At 38.8% G+C, this 18,424-nt stretch overlaps 2 protein-coding genes across 3 annotated transcripts in view; one reads left to right on the plus strand and one right to left on the minus strand.

The window, feature by feature from the left end:
• LOC131794429 (dynein axonemal heavy chain 6) overlaps positions 1-5,058 on the plus strand; it is a 49,771-nt gene extending 44,713 nt beyond the window's left edge. Inside the window, exons 86-95 of the mRNA XM_059111953.2 lie at positions 552-666; positions 869-990; positions 1,601-1,771; positions 2,010-2,096; positions 2,431-2,523; positions 2,892-2,984; positions 3,209-3,269; positions 3,623-3,897; positions 4,004-4,115; positions 4,204-5,058. Of these exons, the coding sequence (XP_058967936.2) occupies positions 552-666; positions 869-990; positions 1,601-1,771; positions 2,010-2,096; positions 2,431-2,523; positions 2,892-2,984; positions 3,209-3,269; positions 3,623-3,897; positions 4,004-4,115; positions 4,204-4,307 (1,233 nt within the window). The 3' untranslated portion in view covers positions 4,308-5,058. The remainder of the gene's footprint in view (positions 1-551; positions 667-868; positions 991-1,600; positions 1,772-2,009; positions 2,097-2,430; positions 2,524-2,891; positions 2,985-3,208; positions 3,270-3,622; positions 3,898-4,003; positions 4,116-4,203) is intronic.
• Positions 5,059-6,948: 1,890 nt separating this feature from the next.
• On the minus strand, positions 6,949-18,115 carry LOC131794416 (uncharacterized). 2 transcript variants are annotated; one of them, XM_059111942.2, is made up of 3 exons: positions 17,969-18,115; positions 11,872-12,009; positions 6,949-10,680 (listed from the first exon to the last, which is right to left on the minus strand). In XM_059111942.2, exon 3 carries the CDS (start codon positions 10,479-10,481, stop codon positions 8,172-8,174), a length of 2,310 nt encoding a protein of 769 aa, XP_058967925.1. In that variant the 5' UTR covers positions 10,482-10,680; positions 11,872-12,009; positions 17,969-18,115; the 3' UTR covers positions 6,949-8,171. The 2 variants fall into 2 exon arrangements, with proteins under 2 accessions (XP_058967925.1, XP_066014702.1); XM_066158605.1 differs by having other exon boundaries at positions 17,885-18,027.
• Positions 18,116-18,424: the final 309 nt, after the last annotated feature.

The raw sequence follows: 18,424 nt of genomic DNA on the forward strand, positions 1-18,424 counted from the left end.
GTACATAACAGCTTGAAGAGTATCAGTAAGGAGAGGGACAGGGGAGAGGAGGGGAGGGGAGGGGCGGGGCGGGAAGGGAAGTGAAGGACGTTTTTTTCCTTTCCTCTTTTCCTCGTGCTGTCGTCGTCACTTTCCTGACTACAAAATGGCACTCGCTTGCCAACAAGCCTCTTTCGTAGTGTGGCTATTAGCTTGTTCGCCTCGTTCGTGTTGTCTTAATATACCATGGATTTAGAGAGCGCACTTCATCTAAGAATAGTTAACCCTTTCTCTCCCAGATCTCTTTAGTAATTCTCCCTACTGTCTGCCATACAATTCTTTTGATGTTTGTTCGGAGAATTTGGTATTAGATCAACCAATAATCCCATAATAGACAATTTCTTTATTCTCATCACTTATATGAGTGACACTGTAATGATATTGTAAGGATAAATTCTGTTAGGGTCAATCATGGGAGTTTAAGGGTTAAATACGCCAAGTATTACTATATCCATCCTTTTGCCCACCAGTAGTTATGGAAACTTGACAAGGTGGCTTTGATTTATTCACAGATAACCTATGGAGGCCGAGTCACTGATGCTTGGGATCAACGGTGTTTGACCACAATCCTCGGAAGATTCTTTGCGCCAGCAATATTGGAAGATGGGTACAAATTTTCTGAATCAGGTACTACAAGACAGCATAACACCGATCGTGAATTATGTTATGATGATGTGAAGAAGTTACGTCTGGCAATTCATAAGCCATACGGCCTAGGTGTTATGAGATATATCATAATAAGATCTGAAAACGAATCTTTGGTACGCTGAGCTTCTCTCATGTTACATGATGACTGACCATTATACCCTTTCATGTATGATATCATCAGGTATCTACTTCCCACCCGGATTTGACGGTTTACCGGAGTACAGAGATTACATTGACAGTCTTCCCATCGCTGATGAACCTGAAGTGTTTGGAATGCACAACAATGCGAATATCGCTTTCCAGGTAAGAACAAAGTTTATTTTTTGATTTAGCCTCCTGCATTTTCTCGTGTAGCTTAAGACGTAGAAGTCCATATCAGAAATTGTTGCGTCCAGGTAAGAACAAAGTTTATTTTTTGATTTAGCCTCCTGCATTTTCTCGAGTAGCTTAAGACGTAGAAGTCCATATCAGAAATTGTTGCGTCTTTTTGGCTCCAGGTCATGTACTTGTAAGACTAATTTAGCTTTGGACGGGTAAACTTAAACACCATTAAAAAAAAAAAAACTTACGGACAGGAGCGTAGTGGTTTAGATGGCAGAAGCTTATCTCGAGCCGCAACATTGCTGCCCTTCCCCCCCCCCCCACTCCCCACTCCACCCTTGGGAGTTAAACGGGGTGGCCTGGTGTTTTAACGCAGTTCTCTCCATATCAGAGGTCTAGGTTCTATCCCTTGTGTTCTTTGAAAAGACATTTTCCTCCCACAGTGCTTCTCTTCATCCAAAGGAGTATAGAATCGGATTTTTTGATCCGTTAGGGAAGCCTGAACTTGCATCCCGGTAAGGGGTGTGAATCTCCACACGAGGGAAGAAATTATTAAACGTTGAAGTGACTTGCATTACACATTACTCGACAGACTCAAGAGACCAATGCCCTGATTACTACAGTGTTAGAGGTACAGCCTCGTTTGGCCAGCGGAGGAAGTGGGAAAACAAGTGACGAGATTGTGTATGAACTAGCTGACAGTATTCTCTCCAAGCTGCCTGTTCTGTTGGACATGGAGAAAGCAGATAAAGCAATATTTGACGTAAGAATTCAAACTAATTAGATGTTCGTCCTACCTTGCTTTATCGTAATATGGTAGCTCAAAAAGCCATTTCGTTTTCTAACGTTTTGATATGGTATGAAGAGAGAGGAGTTCTGAAAAAAGAAAAGTAGAACTGAACCACATGTTTCTGTTTTTGTCGATGATGCTATTTACGTTGCCGTAGGCTCTTATTCTTTGCCATCTTTCCCCTGTTAATTTTCTCCTTGTTACATTTCAGACTGATGAAAAAGGTCGAGTGAACTCACTCACCACTGTGCTTGGACAGGAAGTGGATCGTTTTAACTCTCTTTTGAAAGTTATCAAGGTGAGCTAATAATTTATCTCCTTTCCGTTACTCGGGTCTATCCTTAAACAGTACTGATTGTGTGTGGAAGCCGGCGCTCGTTTGGGAGCGAGCCACACCAAGAGGTACTGTGTGTGTGTGTGGTTTCGGGGGTTTTAACTGGATTTAGGTTACAACTGATGTGACTGAAATGACCATTTTCTCAATATCGACTTTTCTTTTCACTTGTTGTATTAAAGGACATTTAATAGATCCATTCGGAGAGTCTCAAGCGAGTGCTAATCAAGTGCTGTATCCGTCCACTGTAAAACTTCCAAGTTTGGACATCTTGTTTGATATCTTTTTTTATTTTCAGACTTCTCTACAGCAGCTTCAGAAAGCCATTAAGGGTTTGGTAGTAATGTCACTGGAGTTGGACAAAGTTTACACAAACTTTTTGAACAATCAGGTGAGTCAGGTTCGATTTCCACCGTTTTCGTCCCCCTCCATCTTTTATTAATATGAATATGCATATTCTCAATGCTGTTCTTTATACATTTCCTAATGTGCTGACAAGGAGAATATGTTCAACAATCAAGAGCTTTAGTTGGTGATCATTTCCTCTATTTCGTGACCTTTCTGTGTGATATAGGGGTGATACTGTTATAGAGAAATTAGGTGTTAGTCACTTTTAAGGGTAGACTTGAAGACAAAAAGACGCTTGTACTCCCATTTTGTCCTGCCTCCCACGAGTTAAGATGTCAGTCCGTTTAAGGGTGTTATGACTGTAGTTCACATGGTCTTTCCTCAGATAACTGTAAAATTTGTGTTTTCAAGGTTCCAACAATGTGGGCGAACGCTGCCTATCCATCATTGAAACCCCTTGGTTCGTGGGTGAAGGATTTGCTTCTCAGATGCATGTTTATTGAAGTAAGTGACCTCTTTTTATTTTTGTGAGAGCGTGTCCCAGTATTTTTAATTTAATTTTTTTAATCCGGGGTTGAACTGCGAGAAAGGTAAACTGTATGTTAATAGTTTGTTATTTTTTTTTCCTAGTTCTATTTCATGAAGTTATTCAACTAAACTTTCCAGATACTAAAGTTTGGTTGAATCTCTCAATTTTACTAGCGTGTTATTTATTTCTACCCTTCTAGCAATGGATTGAACGAGGAGCACCCAAGTCGTTTTGGATCTCCGGTTTTTTCTATCCTCAGGGTGAGTGCTTTATTTCTTTGTGTACTTTTTATTTTCACTGCTCTCTGCTTTCGTCATTGAGTCGTTTTTGGCAAATCGTTACTAAAGCTGTCGCTGATGCTCCGAATGTGATTCGCTTACAAAGCGGTTTAAACGTAAGCATAATTTTTAAACGGAAGCATAATTTTAAGTGGCTTAACACCGCTCAGAGACGAATCAGCAAGTTTCCAAACATCTAAGTGTCACTCACATTGCATTAGACGATTCAGATAATTGTAGTTAAAATGTCTTTGGAATGAGCTCAAATTTTAATCGCTAACAATCTTACTGTTGTTACATGAAGAAATCAGTTCTTGATTATATTGTTTTGCCAGGTTTCCTGACCGGAACACTTCAAAACCACGCTCGCAAGTACAATCAACCAATTGACCAGCTGTCTTTCCACTATAACGTTCTGCCTCACTATCGCAGCCAAGAGGAAGTCAGCGAGGCGCGCGCTAAACTTGGCCCAGACGACACTCTGCCAATGGATGAGGAGATAGAGTCTCCCGAGGACGGAGTACTGGTACACGGTTTATTCATAGACGCCGCTCGCTGGGATGATGACAAAATGATGCTGGGGGATGCCTTGGATGGCGAGATGAACCCGGTAAGTATTCGTTTTATCAATGCTGGTTGGAAAAGTTCTCTGCTCGGGGTGCAACACGTAAAAATTTATGTACTTAAACCTGCATTCCCGATGTGTTTGTATTCAGCCGTGCCCTATTCTGCACATGGAACCCCGGATGAACTACACACCAGATCCTTCGCTGTATACATCTCCACTGTACAAAACTTCTGCTCGAGCTGGTGTGCTGTCCACTACAGGTAGGCACATACCACGAAAAAAGTATTTACTTGTACATTTGTGAAGAGGGACTTAAAACATTGATTGAAAAACCCAATTTCTTTGCAGGTCATTCGACAAATTTTGTGGTGGCGGTATATCTTCCTACAGACCTTTCCTCAGACTTCTGGATTGAGAAGGGGACAGCTCTTTTGTGTCAGCTTAATGAATAGAAAATCCAACGTTATTTTGCATTCTTGTAAATATGATAGCAATGCTCCCGAGTTGCTTAGCGTGAATACTTTTTTCTTTGGTGTTGACAAAAAAACCTTATAGCAATGTGACTGTCAATATTTGCCAGTTCATTCGTTTGTTTGTTTTTAGTCGCCATTGACTCGCTTGATGTTTCATCAAATCCCTGCGATGTAGAGTAAAGGGACTTATATTTATATTTTACGCTTGCGAGGGTTGTGTAACTTTAAAAAGTGTGGTTTTAAGCAGTCATTCGTACATTAAAAGTTTTGGAGAGAGGGAAAAAAGTATCACTCTTTTCGCTGCTCCTTCAGTTAAAGGCAAACTCAACCTCCCGCTGTGTCTTGGGTTTGGAAAACTGTTTCGATTTCTGCCAAAACCCCTTGTGTTCAGATGATGATGATGTGTAAACAAAGAAAAGCTCTGACTGTGAATATGTGAAAACCGTTTAAGTGAACTGCAGATTGATATGCGAGTGATCTTCGCAGCAATGAACTCAAGCTTTATTGTTACAGCTGCTTAAAGTTGCGTTCACGAATGTGGAGATCACCTCATATTAAAAGAAAAGTTCTGCATATATAAATCTCGCGCATCTGCGCGTATTCTTTCAATGAAAAAGATAGACTACGATAAAATCAGTCTGTGTTCGTTGGCCCCACGAATTGATAATTTCACCTTGTTTCCTTCGTAAAATAGATTTTTAAAACTATTGAAGGCTCTTAGTACCCAGAATTAAAAAATGTGTTTTGCTTTCCATATGTAGAGGAATCAATTAGCATCAACGTAAAGGCTGTAAGTAACAGCACTTGGTTTAATCATTGTTTGTCACCGAGTGGATTCAAAGTGATCGCTCGCTCAGAATAGCGTGACAAAGAAGGTGGAACTCATATTTCTGAATATTAAATTGAGCGCACGATTTTCCATAACAGTTGACAAAACAGCGAAAGCTGGTTTTCGTTGATTCAGCTTGTTTATATTTCTCCCTAGAGAGGCGATATCTCGTGTTAAGAGGGTATGGGATTTAATTATTACCCGTCAAAGGGCTGAAAATTTAACCGATAACACAAGTATACCAAGCTCGCAAAACGAGCCTCCCCAAAATAAGCAGCTATGTTCATGTTGCGCAATTGCAGCGTAAGAGGGGAAGTCAGGCCTGAGGGTAGGAGCGATTAGCAGCCATTCACCCCAACGTAAATAATTTTACCATAATTGGAAAGCTTCTTCGGCATGAGTCTCGCGTTATCAGAGTAACGCCTCATCTGAAGGCTCTTAGAGAACCTTTAGGCAGGCATTGGCGGCGTTTAATTCCACTTTATTGTAAATGACCCTCGAAAGAGGAACACGAGCGTGAAGTGCCATCTGGGATTCAGTTATATGGAATTTCGTCGTGATCGGGGCGTCCTGAGCGAATTTACAGCGGTTTGATTCCAATAGATTCGTTCGGTTGACGTCACACAGGGCCAGACCTTTGGGAAAGGATTATATAGAGGGCGAAGCACCTGAACTTAAACCGAGCGAAACGGCCCTAAATTATCCCAAGAAACTCACACGATACAAAAGAACATCCACTTGAACAAGGTAAGTTTGGTCTAGACTACGACTGGTTGTTCCCATATAAATCCTTATATTTCAGACATTAACCAGCGCAAACATTTTGGCACATTCACGGAAGCTCATTTTGCGAGCTTGGGCTACTAGTGAATAGAGGGAGTAAGTTTCTAAAGAAACTTTGGTGCTGCGTCGGTGGGAGAGTATAACAGGTAAATAAGTGTTTAAAAGTTGAGTTGAAAACGTAAATTGACCACCGTGAAGAGTTTAAAGGCTGACTTTTCGAGGGTTAGCCCTTCGTCAATCGCTCTGACGAAACATCAGCCTTTAAACTCTTCACAGTGGTCAATTTACGTTTTCAACTCAGTTGTTAACACTAAATTACCTGTTGGGCTACTAGTGCCGACAGCCGTCAAAAAGGATAGATTTTTTATCGTCAACCGTCAATATTAAACGACAAACGATTTCGAGAATCTCTCCATTTCAGCCGCTTGCTAACAACAGTTTAGATTTGGAAGAATATTTAGAGTGGTAAACCAGTTTCTAGATTTCCAAAATGTTTGTGGGTGGCACAGAGGTGAGAGCTGTGATGTAATCAGTATCTTTCTGATTTTAGAGTATCAGATTGTAAGGAGAAATTACTTATTGATAAATTCTGGTAGCGAAAGGGAAGGGAAGGGGAAAAGTTCTGTGCAAAACGAAATTTGTAACCACCAGAATTAAAATACACACGTCTATTCTGTGACATGCATTTTGATGGGATTAAGAGATTTGTGGACTGAAGGTGATTGGACACAGGAATTTTAATGGACTGGTTTTTCAGACTGAGTTTTAAGACAGTTTCGCATTCGTCCAAAAATTATGGAAATTTAAAAAAAAATAATCTTAAATTTAGAAAAAAATGTTGAAAAAGTTAAAAGTGAATCAATTGTTCTGTTTTGTATTTTTTAAAGCTGCAATAAAAAATTTATTGCGGTTTAAATTCTTTGTGAGGTTTCCCTGCCCTCCCTACTCGTTCTTTCTGCCTTTGCTGTTCTCTATAGGGAATAACTCAATCACAACAAAAAGTACACATCCGTTTAGAAAATTTATTTTACGATAATCTATTTAGAAGTTCTAGCTCTTTTAACAAGTACTAGTTGCTTCATCTTCTGATTTTCAGTGCAACTTATTGACATGTTATTATATCATACAAGTAACAGGCCCTTAGCAAAAACACACTAATACTTACAAGAACTGCAGAAAACTAAAAAAATGTTCAAATTGATATATGTGATCAATCTCAACTATACCCTACAAAACAGCTGTTTTTTCCCTTCAATTTTAGTTTAATTAAAAAGTTTTACATCCTATGCTCCTACTAAACATGTTCCTTGGCTAACTTTTCATTTCGAATTTTGGAGCCGGTTCAAATTATCCCACTGCTGTAAGCGTTTCACAAATTTAGTTTGCTTTCATTCATGGTCTATTTGTAAGGTTGTAGTTCTATCTAAGCTGGTTACCACGCAGTTATTCGAATCCTAAGTAGTTTACGACCTGAAGCGTTAGTGTTGCTGCATTCTAAATGTAAGGGTAAAACTTTTGACAAATGTTCTTGAATACATTACCAAACTTTAGTACGATGGTCCCAATTAAATCTACCCTCAGCAATCTACCACGAATTACAAATTACAATAGGACGAATGCTCACTAGGGCCCAGTTATTTAAGGGTGGGTAACGCTATCCAATGGATAAATCGCCATCCGGCGCCAGATAAGTAGTAACAAAACGTACTGTGCTATCCACCAGATAGAGATTTATTCAATGGACAGGGTTACCCACCCTATGAACAACGCGGGACCTGAGAGGCAAGTTTGTCTTCCCACCATCCGTTGTTTGTCAGTCGTCATAAAGGGTTTCTCTGGGCAGAAGCATGGCGTGACGACTCAAATAAACGATCGGATTTCTGATGGTAACGATAATTGACTCCCGAGAGAACTTAACACGAATAAATGAATGTAGAAGGTTTCTTAAGACTTTCGGTTGATGAAAATTACCGATGGTAGTTTCTTAAAGCTTTCCGATGACGAACTAAAGACTAGTTTTTGGTGAACGTTTGGTAGTTTTCTCAACCTCTTGCTGTAATTGTGTGAATACCAGGAAAAACTCTATTTTCTCCATTTCAATTATTCTAATGATTTAGATCATTTTAGGTCATTGTAGATCATTTTAGGTCATTCCTTCTTTTAGTAACTACGCAGTTTCTACAGGAAAAAGGTTTGTGATTATTGCGCTCGGTAGCTATAATCTTTATCGTTCACTGGTTAGACATTAGTCCTGATAGGAAATGAAAAACCAGTTGCCATCTGCCGTTCTGCATGTTCCCGGACACAAAGTTCCTCAATTCTGTTGCATTCATGGTGTTTGCTATGTGCCGTGCAGCGAAAAACTCTTGTATCGTTAGATTAATAAAACAGAATTGTTCTTCTTGATCAGACGTAACAGTTAGACGGTCGGGTAAACGGTGCAAAAGAACGCTGTCTTCCACTCCATGTGCTTCGTTTTCTCCAAGGATCAGCTGTCCTTCTTTGATTCCTTCAAACGCTACTCTTCCAAGTATACTGAATTGGTCTTCCACTTCTATGGGCAAATCATCTGATTCATAGTCTTTGCGACCGAAATGCTTATCGCGGAATCCTTTTGCGTGTTTAAGGTAAAACGCTTTCACTGCAATCTGGTAAACCTTTGTGAAATAGGAAGGAAAGTCAATATCAGTGGACCTGTGGAACTGCATTATTTGCCATAAACATGAGCACATCAAGAAGCTGTTCACCGGGATATAACAGAGCGAAAGTACGCTCGTGTTACTGCTGATGTGTTGCCATAGTGTTTCGGCTACTTGCTTGTCATCTCCAGCGTATTTGAAGACATATTCTTTAACTTGTTCTGATGATAACCCTAGGATTTCATAGATTTTGTCGAACTTAAGATGTGCGATGCTTGATAAAGCCCTAGGCCTCGTAGTCGTCACAACTGTAGCACCTTTAAGAAGTTTCCCGGTCACGAGCCACTGATAAAGGACTTGGAGCGGCATTTTCTCTTCAATGCTTGTGGAACGAAAAGAAGGCATGGCCATTTTTGCGTCGTATTTGAATCGGTCGAATCCTTCAAAAACTATGAGAACACGTTCCGGGTGCTGCTGGATGTATTTCCAGACCTCATCATCCAGGTGATCTGAAGGGGAATGTTCTGCGTGAGTGAGTAGTTCCCTGAGAGTAAGGTCGTTTAGCGATTTGATTCTCCTGAATTTCATGAGGAAAGCAGCATCAAAATGGATTTTGGCATCAGATGTCCCTTTAAAAACTTTATCAAGTGCCCAGTCTCTGAAAAATTTCGTAAAACCAAATGTCTTGCCGATTCCGGGTCGACCAACAATCAAAACTTTTTTCTCTCTACCATCGAGGAGATCTTCCATGCTTTTCGGCCGTGACTCCTCCCGCGACCTTGTATAAACTTTGAGTTGCTCTCGTCTGTCTGGTGGAAAGTCGTACATAACCCTGTTGGGGATGACCACAAAGTTTGTGTAAATCTGATCCAGAGTCAAAAATTTAGCTCCTGCTTGTTCCCCTGGAGGACCTAAAAACGGTGATAGGAGTTCGACGAGGCGATGGGTGTCTTCTTTAATTATTTTCTTTGTTTGCGCGATGAATCGTTGAAGCTGTACAGGCTTACCATCTGACCCTAAATCTGGCTGTTGTTGGACAAAATCATTTTGCCTCTGAGGTTCTCGGTGTAACTCGAATTGGGTCGGGCGGCTTTCACGCACTCTTGACTGTCGTGAACCGTGTTCTACTCTTCCTCCTCGTTTTTTAGGTTCCTGATGCAACTTCTCATGACTGGGATTAAGATGGGATTTTAGAAACTTCGAGTTTTTTAAGAAACTCCTTTCTTTACATGCCCGTGCCAACATGTAGATGATTTCCATCAGAATGACAGCAACGAAAATTCCATTCACTGCAAGGACAGCGCGCATCCAGAAGGATTTCCTATCCGCTCGTTGATTGTGACATTCGTGAAAATTCTCTGGCGGATTGGTTTCAAAGGTTAAATAACAGTCAAACTTAGAGGAAAACTTAGTTGGATAAAGCAACTGAGTTTGTAGGACCATAAAGAGGACTTCTACAACCATTTTTGCGAATAGTTGACAGCAGTAAGCGATGAAAAGCTTCTCTCCATTTGTTGATGGGTTCTCTTGGCCAAGCGGCTCTCTCTCGGGATCACTGTTACGAGTGCTTGGCGTCAGTTGATCGATTGTAGATCTCATTAGTTTGGAGTAAATAGCACATACAATTCCAATTAGGAAGAAATTGATGAGCATGAAGCCATAGATAGGAAGACCGTATTTGTTGTACTGCTTATCGTATTTCTCGAAACATTTTTTCCGGACGAGGTCGATATTTTCACTCGTTACTCCACCACAATGGAAATCAAGCGTGGACTCGTTGTTTCCTATTTCGCCAAAAATGCCAAGGAAAATTACACCCATCACGTACCAAATTAAAACTAGGACATGACTAGATTTGTTGAAGGCTTTTGGCGCAAGTAATTCCTTGAGAAAATTCATCATTTCAAGACTCGGTTTGAATTTCCACTGTTTTCGAATGCTCTACAGCTTAAGTTGTGATCTCGGTCACTCCTTGTTTCAGAATTTAAGTTAATTTACGGACGAAAATGAAATTTTTAACTCTCGGCAAAGGTACACCTGTCTGTAATGTGTTTTCACAAGCCGTCATTTTCTCCACTTCACGAGAACCTGATATCGGAAACTGAAACAGAAAAATAAAAAGGACAGATATCAGTTGCTTGTGTCAAATTTTCATAATGCGTAAGATGCTATGAAAAGTCTTTGAAAGAGGCGCCAAAGGAACTACTACAATTATGACGAGGAATTTCACTTTCTAGGGCAAAGAGCACGTTTTAATGCCTAACAACAAAAGAAATTGTGAATTGTCATTGAAAACCTTTTGGGGCCGGTTATTTACACGAGGTCTAACCCAAACCACGGTTTCACGCAATCAGTCACTTAAGAAATGTTAGTTTTCGGCTTTCGGCCTTCTTGACACTTTTCACAAAATAAATAAAAGTAAGATAAAAGGTTCAGCTAAATTGAGGATTGTTTAGGACGCGATTTTGTCAAACAAAGGCTAAACTTGGTTTAAATACCCGGCCCATTAAGGCCACGGCTTTTTACCGAGTATGAAAGCTTCCCAATGTGACCAGGTGGCTTGAATTTTATTTTTCCAACTTAAGGGTTGCAATATGACATTTTTGTATTCGCGGAGCGTGACATAACAGCGAGGAAATGAAAGACACCCTCGTAGGAAAGTGAAACCATGTACACATTTCTAACCTGCTCGTCATATACCTCTGTTGGGGTACTTTTTAGGGATTTGCATAACTAATGATAAAAAATAATTTTTTTCTCAGAGGACACGGTAACGAATCCTGCAATCTGATTGGCTCCTAGTGCGGTCCAGATTTTTTTTCTGCCCACGGGCTTCCGTGAGTCACCGAGATCATGCCTAGCTTCGTTTTTAATTTCCAAAAATAAATTTTGTTTTGCCGGCTGGAAGTTATTTTCAAGCAAAGTATTTTTAAGCAAATCAAGCCGATTAATAACTTAATGTCGTGTCTTCTCAAATCACTTTGGTTGCCAGCAGATAGTTGTTTTCGAAATTAATTTGTGGTAGCAAATGTGTCATTGAATGGGTTGACATGCGGCCTAAAAACAGTTTTCGAATAACTTTAATCCTTCACAAAAAAGTCACTCAGAAAGTTAAAACTGTTAGATATCTGTTGACAATTGAATTAATCGATGGAACTTTCATTCATTTAATGTCTGAATTCTCTCAAAGAAGTTTTTCGTTGTGGCGAAGTTTACAGTCCTACTAAATATACACTTTCGGTAAGTCTAATCTTGTATTTTCAAATTAACAATATTTACTCTCATAATATACCTGCTTGTTCCTCTTGATTTAAAGACATGCTTACTCATCTGAACAACATTCGGCTCCTGCACATTACGGTCTGGTTGTGGTTAACCGTCCACTGTCAAAAATACGAGATTTTCACCGTCGTGCTGCAAACTTGAAGTTCTAAAAAAAAAAAAAGAAAAAGACAAACAAAAGAAAAGGTTTTTAAGTTACCTCGAAAAGCTTTGTGAGACTCACACACACTTGAATATTGAAAAATGACAACTTTGAAGAAGTCTAGGTCGATATCAACTCAAAACAACATCCAGATGAGGTCAGATGAACGTCAGATATTCTTCGGGGTTGTTATTGCGTTATATTTCCTTCCGACGGGTCAAGGTAATACAATCTTCCTCAGGGATTTGCTGGCAACGAATTTTGGCTGAAAAAAGGTTTATTAATATAATTGAAAAAACTGTATCGTTTAATGAAGTGCTTTTATTCTAAAAAAACATAACCATATCAAATTTGATAACCACGTGACGTCACCACATGGCAACCATTTCGAAAATCGAAGATTTTCTTAATCACGGCGAAATATTCGCCGTTTATTCGTTATCGCTCACCGTATGTACCAACAATTACATTGGAAATTAGAAAAAAGATAACGTTCTTTGCGCGTACTCAAGATGGTGGTCATGAAGGGGTGATAGAGGCGAAATTTTGGGCAGAGCAGTCACTGGGCAGTTGAATGAGCACGTTTGATTGTGGTGTGTTCCGACTTAATCTTTACGTTTAGGTCTGTAAATAAAATTTTCAGACAAAAGAAATTATGAAACTAAACTTCAATCTATTTTCTATTGATGCAACTGTTATCATGATGCAAACTGCAGGAAAAAAGTGCATGGGGTGGTTTTGATTTACGTCTAATTCAGTCGCCAACCGCCATTTTGAGGTTTCAATGATGCTTTCAATCTTTCTGTTTGTTGGATGGGCCAGTTAGCTCAAGTACAGATTTTACTTTACATGGTTGCCAGGTCAGGAAAATTCTTAAGGAAAAAAAAAGATTCTTCAAGGTAGGGGAAATTTATGATTCTCAGAGAGGTAAGGGAAAAGTGGATTTTTTTTATCATGTCAGATACTTCGGTAAGTTTTTATAGACATGAAATGTAAAATAAATTGGGTTACCACGAATAGTAGCTCATCTATCAAATTTCCAGATTGAATGTAATTTAGGAAAAGCAGACAAAAAATATGCAGGATTAATTGTTAAATATCATTTCATAAAAATAAATGAGATGCAAGTGTTACGCAAAAATAATTTGGGAAGAGGATGGCTGTGGGGTTGGTTGGAGGTCATCGCTAGAGCTAATTTGGGAAATTGTAATTGGGCTGTAGCAACTATGTTGTACATACTTCTGTCTCAAAGTTAACTGAAAACATTATATATGATTTGTTATCATATTATATCATATTATGTTACTGTTTTGGATTGTCTAGTTTATTTTGGATAGTCTATTGTTTCATTTTCATAAATCCTACATAAATCTTTGCAGATATTTCACAGGAGGCCCCAATGTAGCACCTTCAAATTTCTCAAGTGGCAAAGGGCAAGACAAACACCTTTGTACTGGAGGAAAACAGACAAGATTTGCTACTTGCAGACTTTGTGGAAGGAAAGCCAAGACCTGAAATTCATGTAGAATCTTTGTATACAACTGTGAAAGACAGAGTTCAGGGGGAGGACATCAAGAATGCCACTAAATGATAGAGAATCTCCATAGATCAGAGAAGAAATGAAACTTGTTTCTAATGAAGATGTCAAGGCTGTGCTTCAAATTAAACATAATAATTTGAATGGAAATTTTCTCTTAAAAAAAAAAATTTCCTCTTTGTTTTTCATGTGTGTGAATGAACTCAAACAAGATATGAACAATGAACAGGAACTTTTATTGAGGGTGATCATGATTATGAAGTTTATGTACAGTCACTGTAAATTTCCTTCTGCACATCTGGGTCATCATTTCCATCTTTGTTAATCTTACATGAAACTGTAACTACTCTGATCATGGCATTTGGTGAAAACAAAGTACTGCCTTTCATGTGATTATTTACATAATCTGAATTAGATGATTTTCAACATTGCAAAAGGTGTTAATAAACAATTTTTTTTTGTACTGTTCTCCATACATATTTATCAATCAGAGTTTATGTATTATCATGTTTTGATAGAAATGCAGGTTATTTCATTTTGCTGTTAATTGGGGTTCTTTCATTGAGACAAAACCTTGCTCTTGGTTTCCTCCACAAAATGTCTTACACTGGGGCTTGGACATTTTGTAGCTTTAGAATGTTTTCAATCTCTGTTGGTGTTTCTTGATGACAATTAGTTGGAGTATGACCCAGCAAGCTTGCAAGAGAAGGAGACATATCATTTCTTTGCTTTGCTGTATCAGCAATAGGTTTTATAGCTGGTTCACATTTCCTCTTGACTTATGTATTCTTGGCCCAGAATAGGTTTCAATTCGCCCCTTTCATAATCTGCCTTTGAATGGATGCAAAACAACCTAACTGGGTACAAGATGACTGGGTATAGAACAACTGTGGGTACAAAACAAAAAAACTGTGGGTACAAAACGAGTGGTAACTGGGCCATAATGCACCAACTGTTAATAAAACAGATATTTTGAATATCAAAATCCACAATATTTGTGAACTGAAAAACTACCCATTATTCATACAAGGAAAATCTCATTTTGGAAAAAACTTTTTGGAATAAATTCTTACTGGAGTTCAGTTTCACACTGTTTGTTCTTTTTTTGAAATATTCAACAAATCTGTCTCAAGGTTTGAAAATACTTCTGCCAAAATCCTTGACAATAAACATCGTGATTAAAAATAAATCACTATGTATTCATCACTTTTGGTTAGGGTGTTTTCTTGTTTACATAATTAATTCTCTAAAAACTTTATAATTTTGTCTTAAATTAAGTGGGAGCATTTAATTTTCATTGCAGTGTTGTCAACTTCTTGATTTAGCATTGACAGCTCAAGAGAATAACAGGAAATCCACAAAAATTTACATCAAAGCCGAAAAAACACTCAAGATAATGATACAGTGGGTGGTGAAATAAGGCCTAGTTGAAACACCACCAAAATAAACAAAGAATATAACCTAACTGGTCTGATTCTTAATTTTATTGTTTTTTTAGAGGGCACGGTAATGAATCTTGCAATCTGATTGGTTCTTTACCCGGTCAGTATTTTTCTATCTCTGCCCACGGGCCACGGTAACGCTTTCGTGAGTCGCCGAGTACATCCCAACTTTTGTTGTCATTTTTCATAAATATACCTCGTTTTCCGGCTGGGCAGTATTTTTAAGCAAACACGTCGGTCACTACCTCAAGCCAATAAATAACTTATGAATCCTCTCTTTTCTCTCTATCAAATCACTTTGGTTGACAGAAAAATATTGGTTTCAGAATGAATTTGTATAAACAATAGTGTCATTACGTTGGTTGACAAGCGGCCTAAAAACCTTCTGCAATTAATTTTAATCGTTCACAAAAAGTACCCAGAAAGTTGGAACGTGAGGTATTTGGTTACAGTTAAACTGAACGATGGAACTTTCATTCATTTAATATCTGAATTTTCTCGAGCAATTTGTTCATAGTGAAAGAGCGAGCGACGTTTTAATTTAAGTTCTACAATAAATATACGCTCCTGGTGAGTCTTTCCAATTCCGTTCAATTTGGACATTTGTACCTTAAATTGCACAACAGAAATTGAAGGAATTTTTTAAGAAAAGGCCGCATTACATTCCCTTGTGTCTCGTTGGAGTGTGCCGTTCGAATTTAGTTTTTGTGAAGGAAAGATCAGAGTTAAACACGCCATTACAGCAAACAAACGAGCAAACTCTCACAACTTCAAAATAAAAAGATTGAATTTACTCACAATTAATTTCCTCGCCGTTTACTTAATGAACAGAGGTAAATCTTCGTACATGAATGAATCGTCGATGAGAGTGAATAATACTTTCCGTTAGATCATTAACTGATTTTGAAGAAAACATTGTCATGACAGTCCTTGCCAAACTAGTTCTGTTGGTTTTCAAATGTTCCTTCGCTTTTCTTTTTCTTGCGCGCTCTCTAATTGACAGGTGTCAGATTGTGACAGATACTTGTAAAAATAATGTTTCAAAGTTTGTTTGGAAGCCTTTTAAATCACCTTTATCGTTACAGAAATGAAAATGTTTCGCTGAGGCATCTCTCTTAAATTTGCATCACCTCTATTTTAACTACCATTTACCTACTCAAAAATTCTTCAGTTTATGGAAGATCTTGCCGTATTTACGGCCATAAATCATTCAGGTTCTTTCGGAAAGAATTTCGTCAAGTTTAAAAACAATAAATATGTTATTTACCAGCTAAGGGTCGGTCCGTATGGTGAAAAACTGTGACCTTGGTCTTGAAAATGCTGCCCTCGGCCTACGGCCTCGGGCAGTATTTTCAAGACCTCGGTCACAGTTTTTCACCATATGGACCTCCCAGCCGGCAAATAACATATATATATGTTTGGGTCTTCTGCATAAAAGCTTACTTAAGTTATTATGAATGACCAAAAGGCCTCCTCACAACTGAATTAAGATGTAATTTGACAAAAATTTTGTCAGCACAGACACTGCTTGGTCTAGGTACCATGGTGGTACATCATGGGAAGGAAACCAAGGTATATAAGAAGGAGTGTAGCAAGTTATAGTTATCTAGACCTCTGAGTCAACCCTGGTCAGAGCTCTGTTTCTTTTAAATCAGCTTTTCTCTCTTTTTTGCCATATCAAATTCCGAAGACAAGGTCTCGGACCTCCTATACTCTGATAACCAGGGAATTGATGAAGTCTTTAGAAGGATTTTTACAGGAAATTGTTGGTACAAAATGCAAAAGAAAGAGATAAAGAAGCTCAAATTCAAACTCAGTGAGCCCCACAAGTTCCAAAGGAAAGCCAACAAAGACAAATGACCATTTACAACACTGCCTGACAAAGTAAAATATGTACAGGAAGAAAGTGTGAAGTTATCTCTTCAAGCATCAGAGGCACAATTTACTCATGGACAAGTCACAGCCTGGCTAGTACATGGTGGAAAAGTATAAGACTGTTTTGATAGTTTTTTTCATTGGTGACAAAGCCATATATTGCAATTCTACTTGATCAGCTATGGCTAAGCAACCACCTCTTTTAATCCCAAAATGATGACAAGATCAGGCAGAAAAAATCAGGGGTAGTTACTTTCGATTTTGATTATACTGATTTTCTGAAGTTGAATACACATAAGCTGCTAACTATGTCTCCAACGGTTCTGAGCTTTATCGACTTGTTTTGAATTCTGTACCCCACGCGCGATCCTCCCGCGATATTGCGCGGCGCGAGTTATAAACAACAATGGCGGCCTCAAATTAATACAATGATCAGAACAACGCCTTTTTCCACAAGCTGGCCAATTGCGATGTAAAAGGAATATTTCTTCTGAGGAGAGCTTGGAGAAAAGTAGAAGTTTCGCCAAAAGATTAATTTAGACAAAAAAAATACATCAGGAGAGCGAAGCCTTGACAAAAAGATACACTCGTGATCAACGATTTCCCAAATAAGAGAAATTAAAAAAAAAAAACAATAGAATCTGGTTCGCACAAATTTACGACACTGCGCTACAAACGGATTTCAGTATTTCCGACTGTTTGGTTGTTTGATTTCGTCAAGTTGTTGCAAAAAATTCAACCTCAGCATTCATTTGCACAACTCAGCTGCAGAAAATAGTAAAAAACTAATGTAGTTGAGTCAGGAATTGACTAAGAGAAAATACCTTTCCTCGAATAGCTCTTTGAAGTTAACAACAATCCGTACGTCGACAGATGTCGATTAAGCCCTTAACACTCTCCGAGAAGTAACATCAAAATTTGGAATAAAAGGATTTCGCGGAGTTATTACACTTCTGCCATCGACTCAAAATAAGGCGGAAAAGTCGCCAACGGTTTCATCGAACAGTAGAATAGTTCTTCCACAAACCTTGAACACGATATTGCGCTTTGTTTCGATTTAGTATGCTCCTTTTTGACTCTCTAGAAGACATCAAAGCCACAAGAAGATTACCTTCACTCCTCTGCTGCGAATTCCAAAAGACAAATGGGTTATTCACTGTCTCAGACGTTGTCTTCTTCACCGACGCCACAAATGGTCCTCGCAAGAGCAGAGCTGAATAAGGAAATACTACGTCACAGGTATGCGGTCAACAACGCGAACTCAAGCGTGCGAGGATTATAATTACGCGATAATCGCAGCGAAAGGGGCTGGCGTTTAAAACCGACGCATTTTGGTGTCATCGAATGCATTTTCCAATTTTCAGTGTTTCGAAGACGAAAATTTTAGGGGTGTACAGAGTTTTTCGAGGTTGCTCTAGGAAAGAAAAGTAGCAAGGCAAACATCGCCGCGAAGCAACAGGATGGAAAATCAACCATGTGACACTGAGAGAAACTGAAATTCGCGACTTTCTGTGCTTGTAGGGTTTGTGAAGGTGTGACTGAAAATGCCATTTTATCCCAGATTGTG

The sequence above is a fragment of the Pocillopora verrucosa genome, chromosome 11, assembly GCF_036669915.1.
Source record: "Pocillopora verrucosa isolate sample1 chromosome 11, ASM3666991v2, whole genome shotgun sequence".
NCBI lineage: Eukaryota > Metazoa > Cnidaria > Anthozoa > Scleractinia > Pocilloporidae > Pocillopora > Pocillopora verrucosa.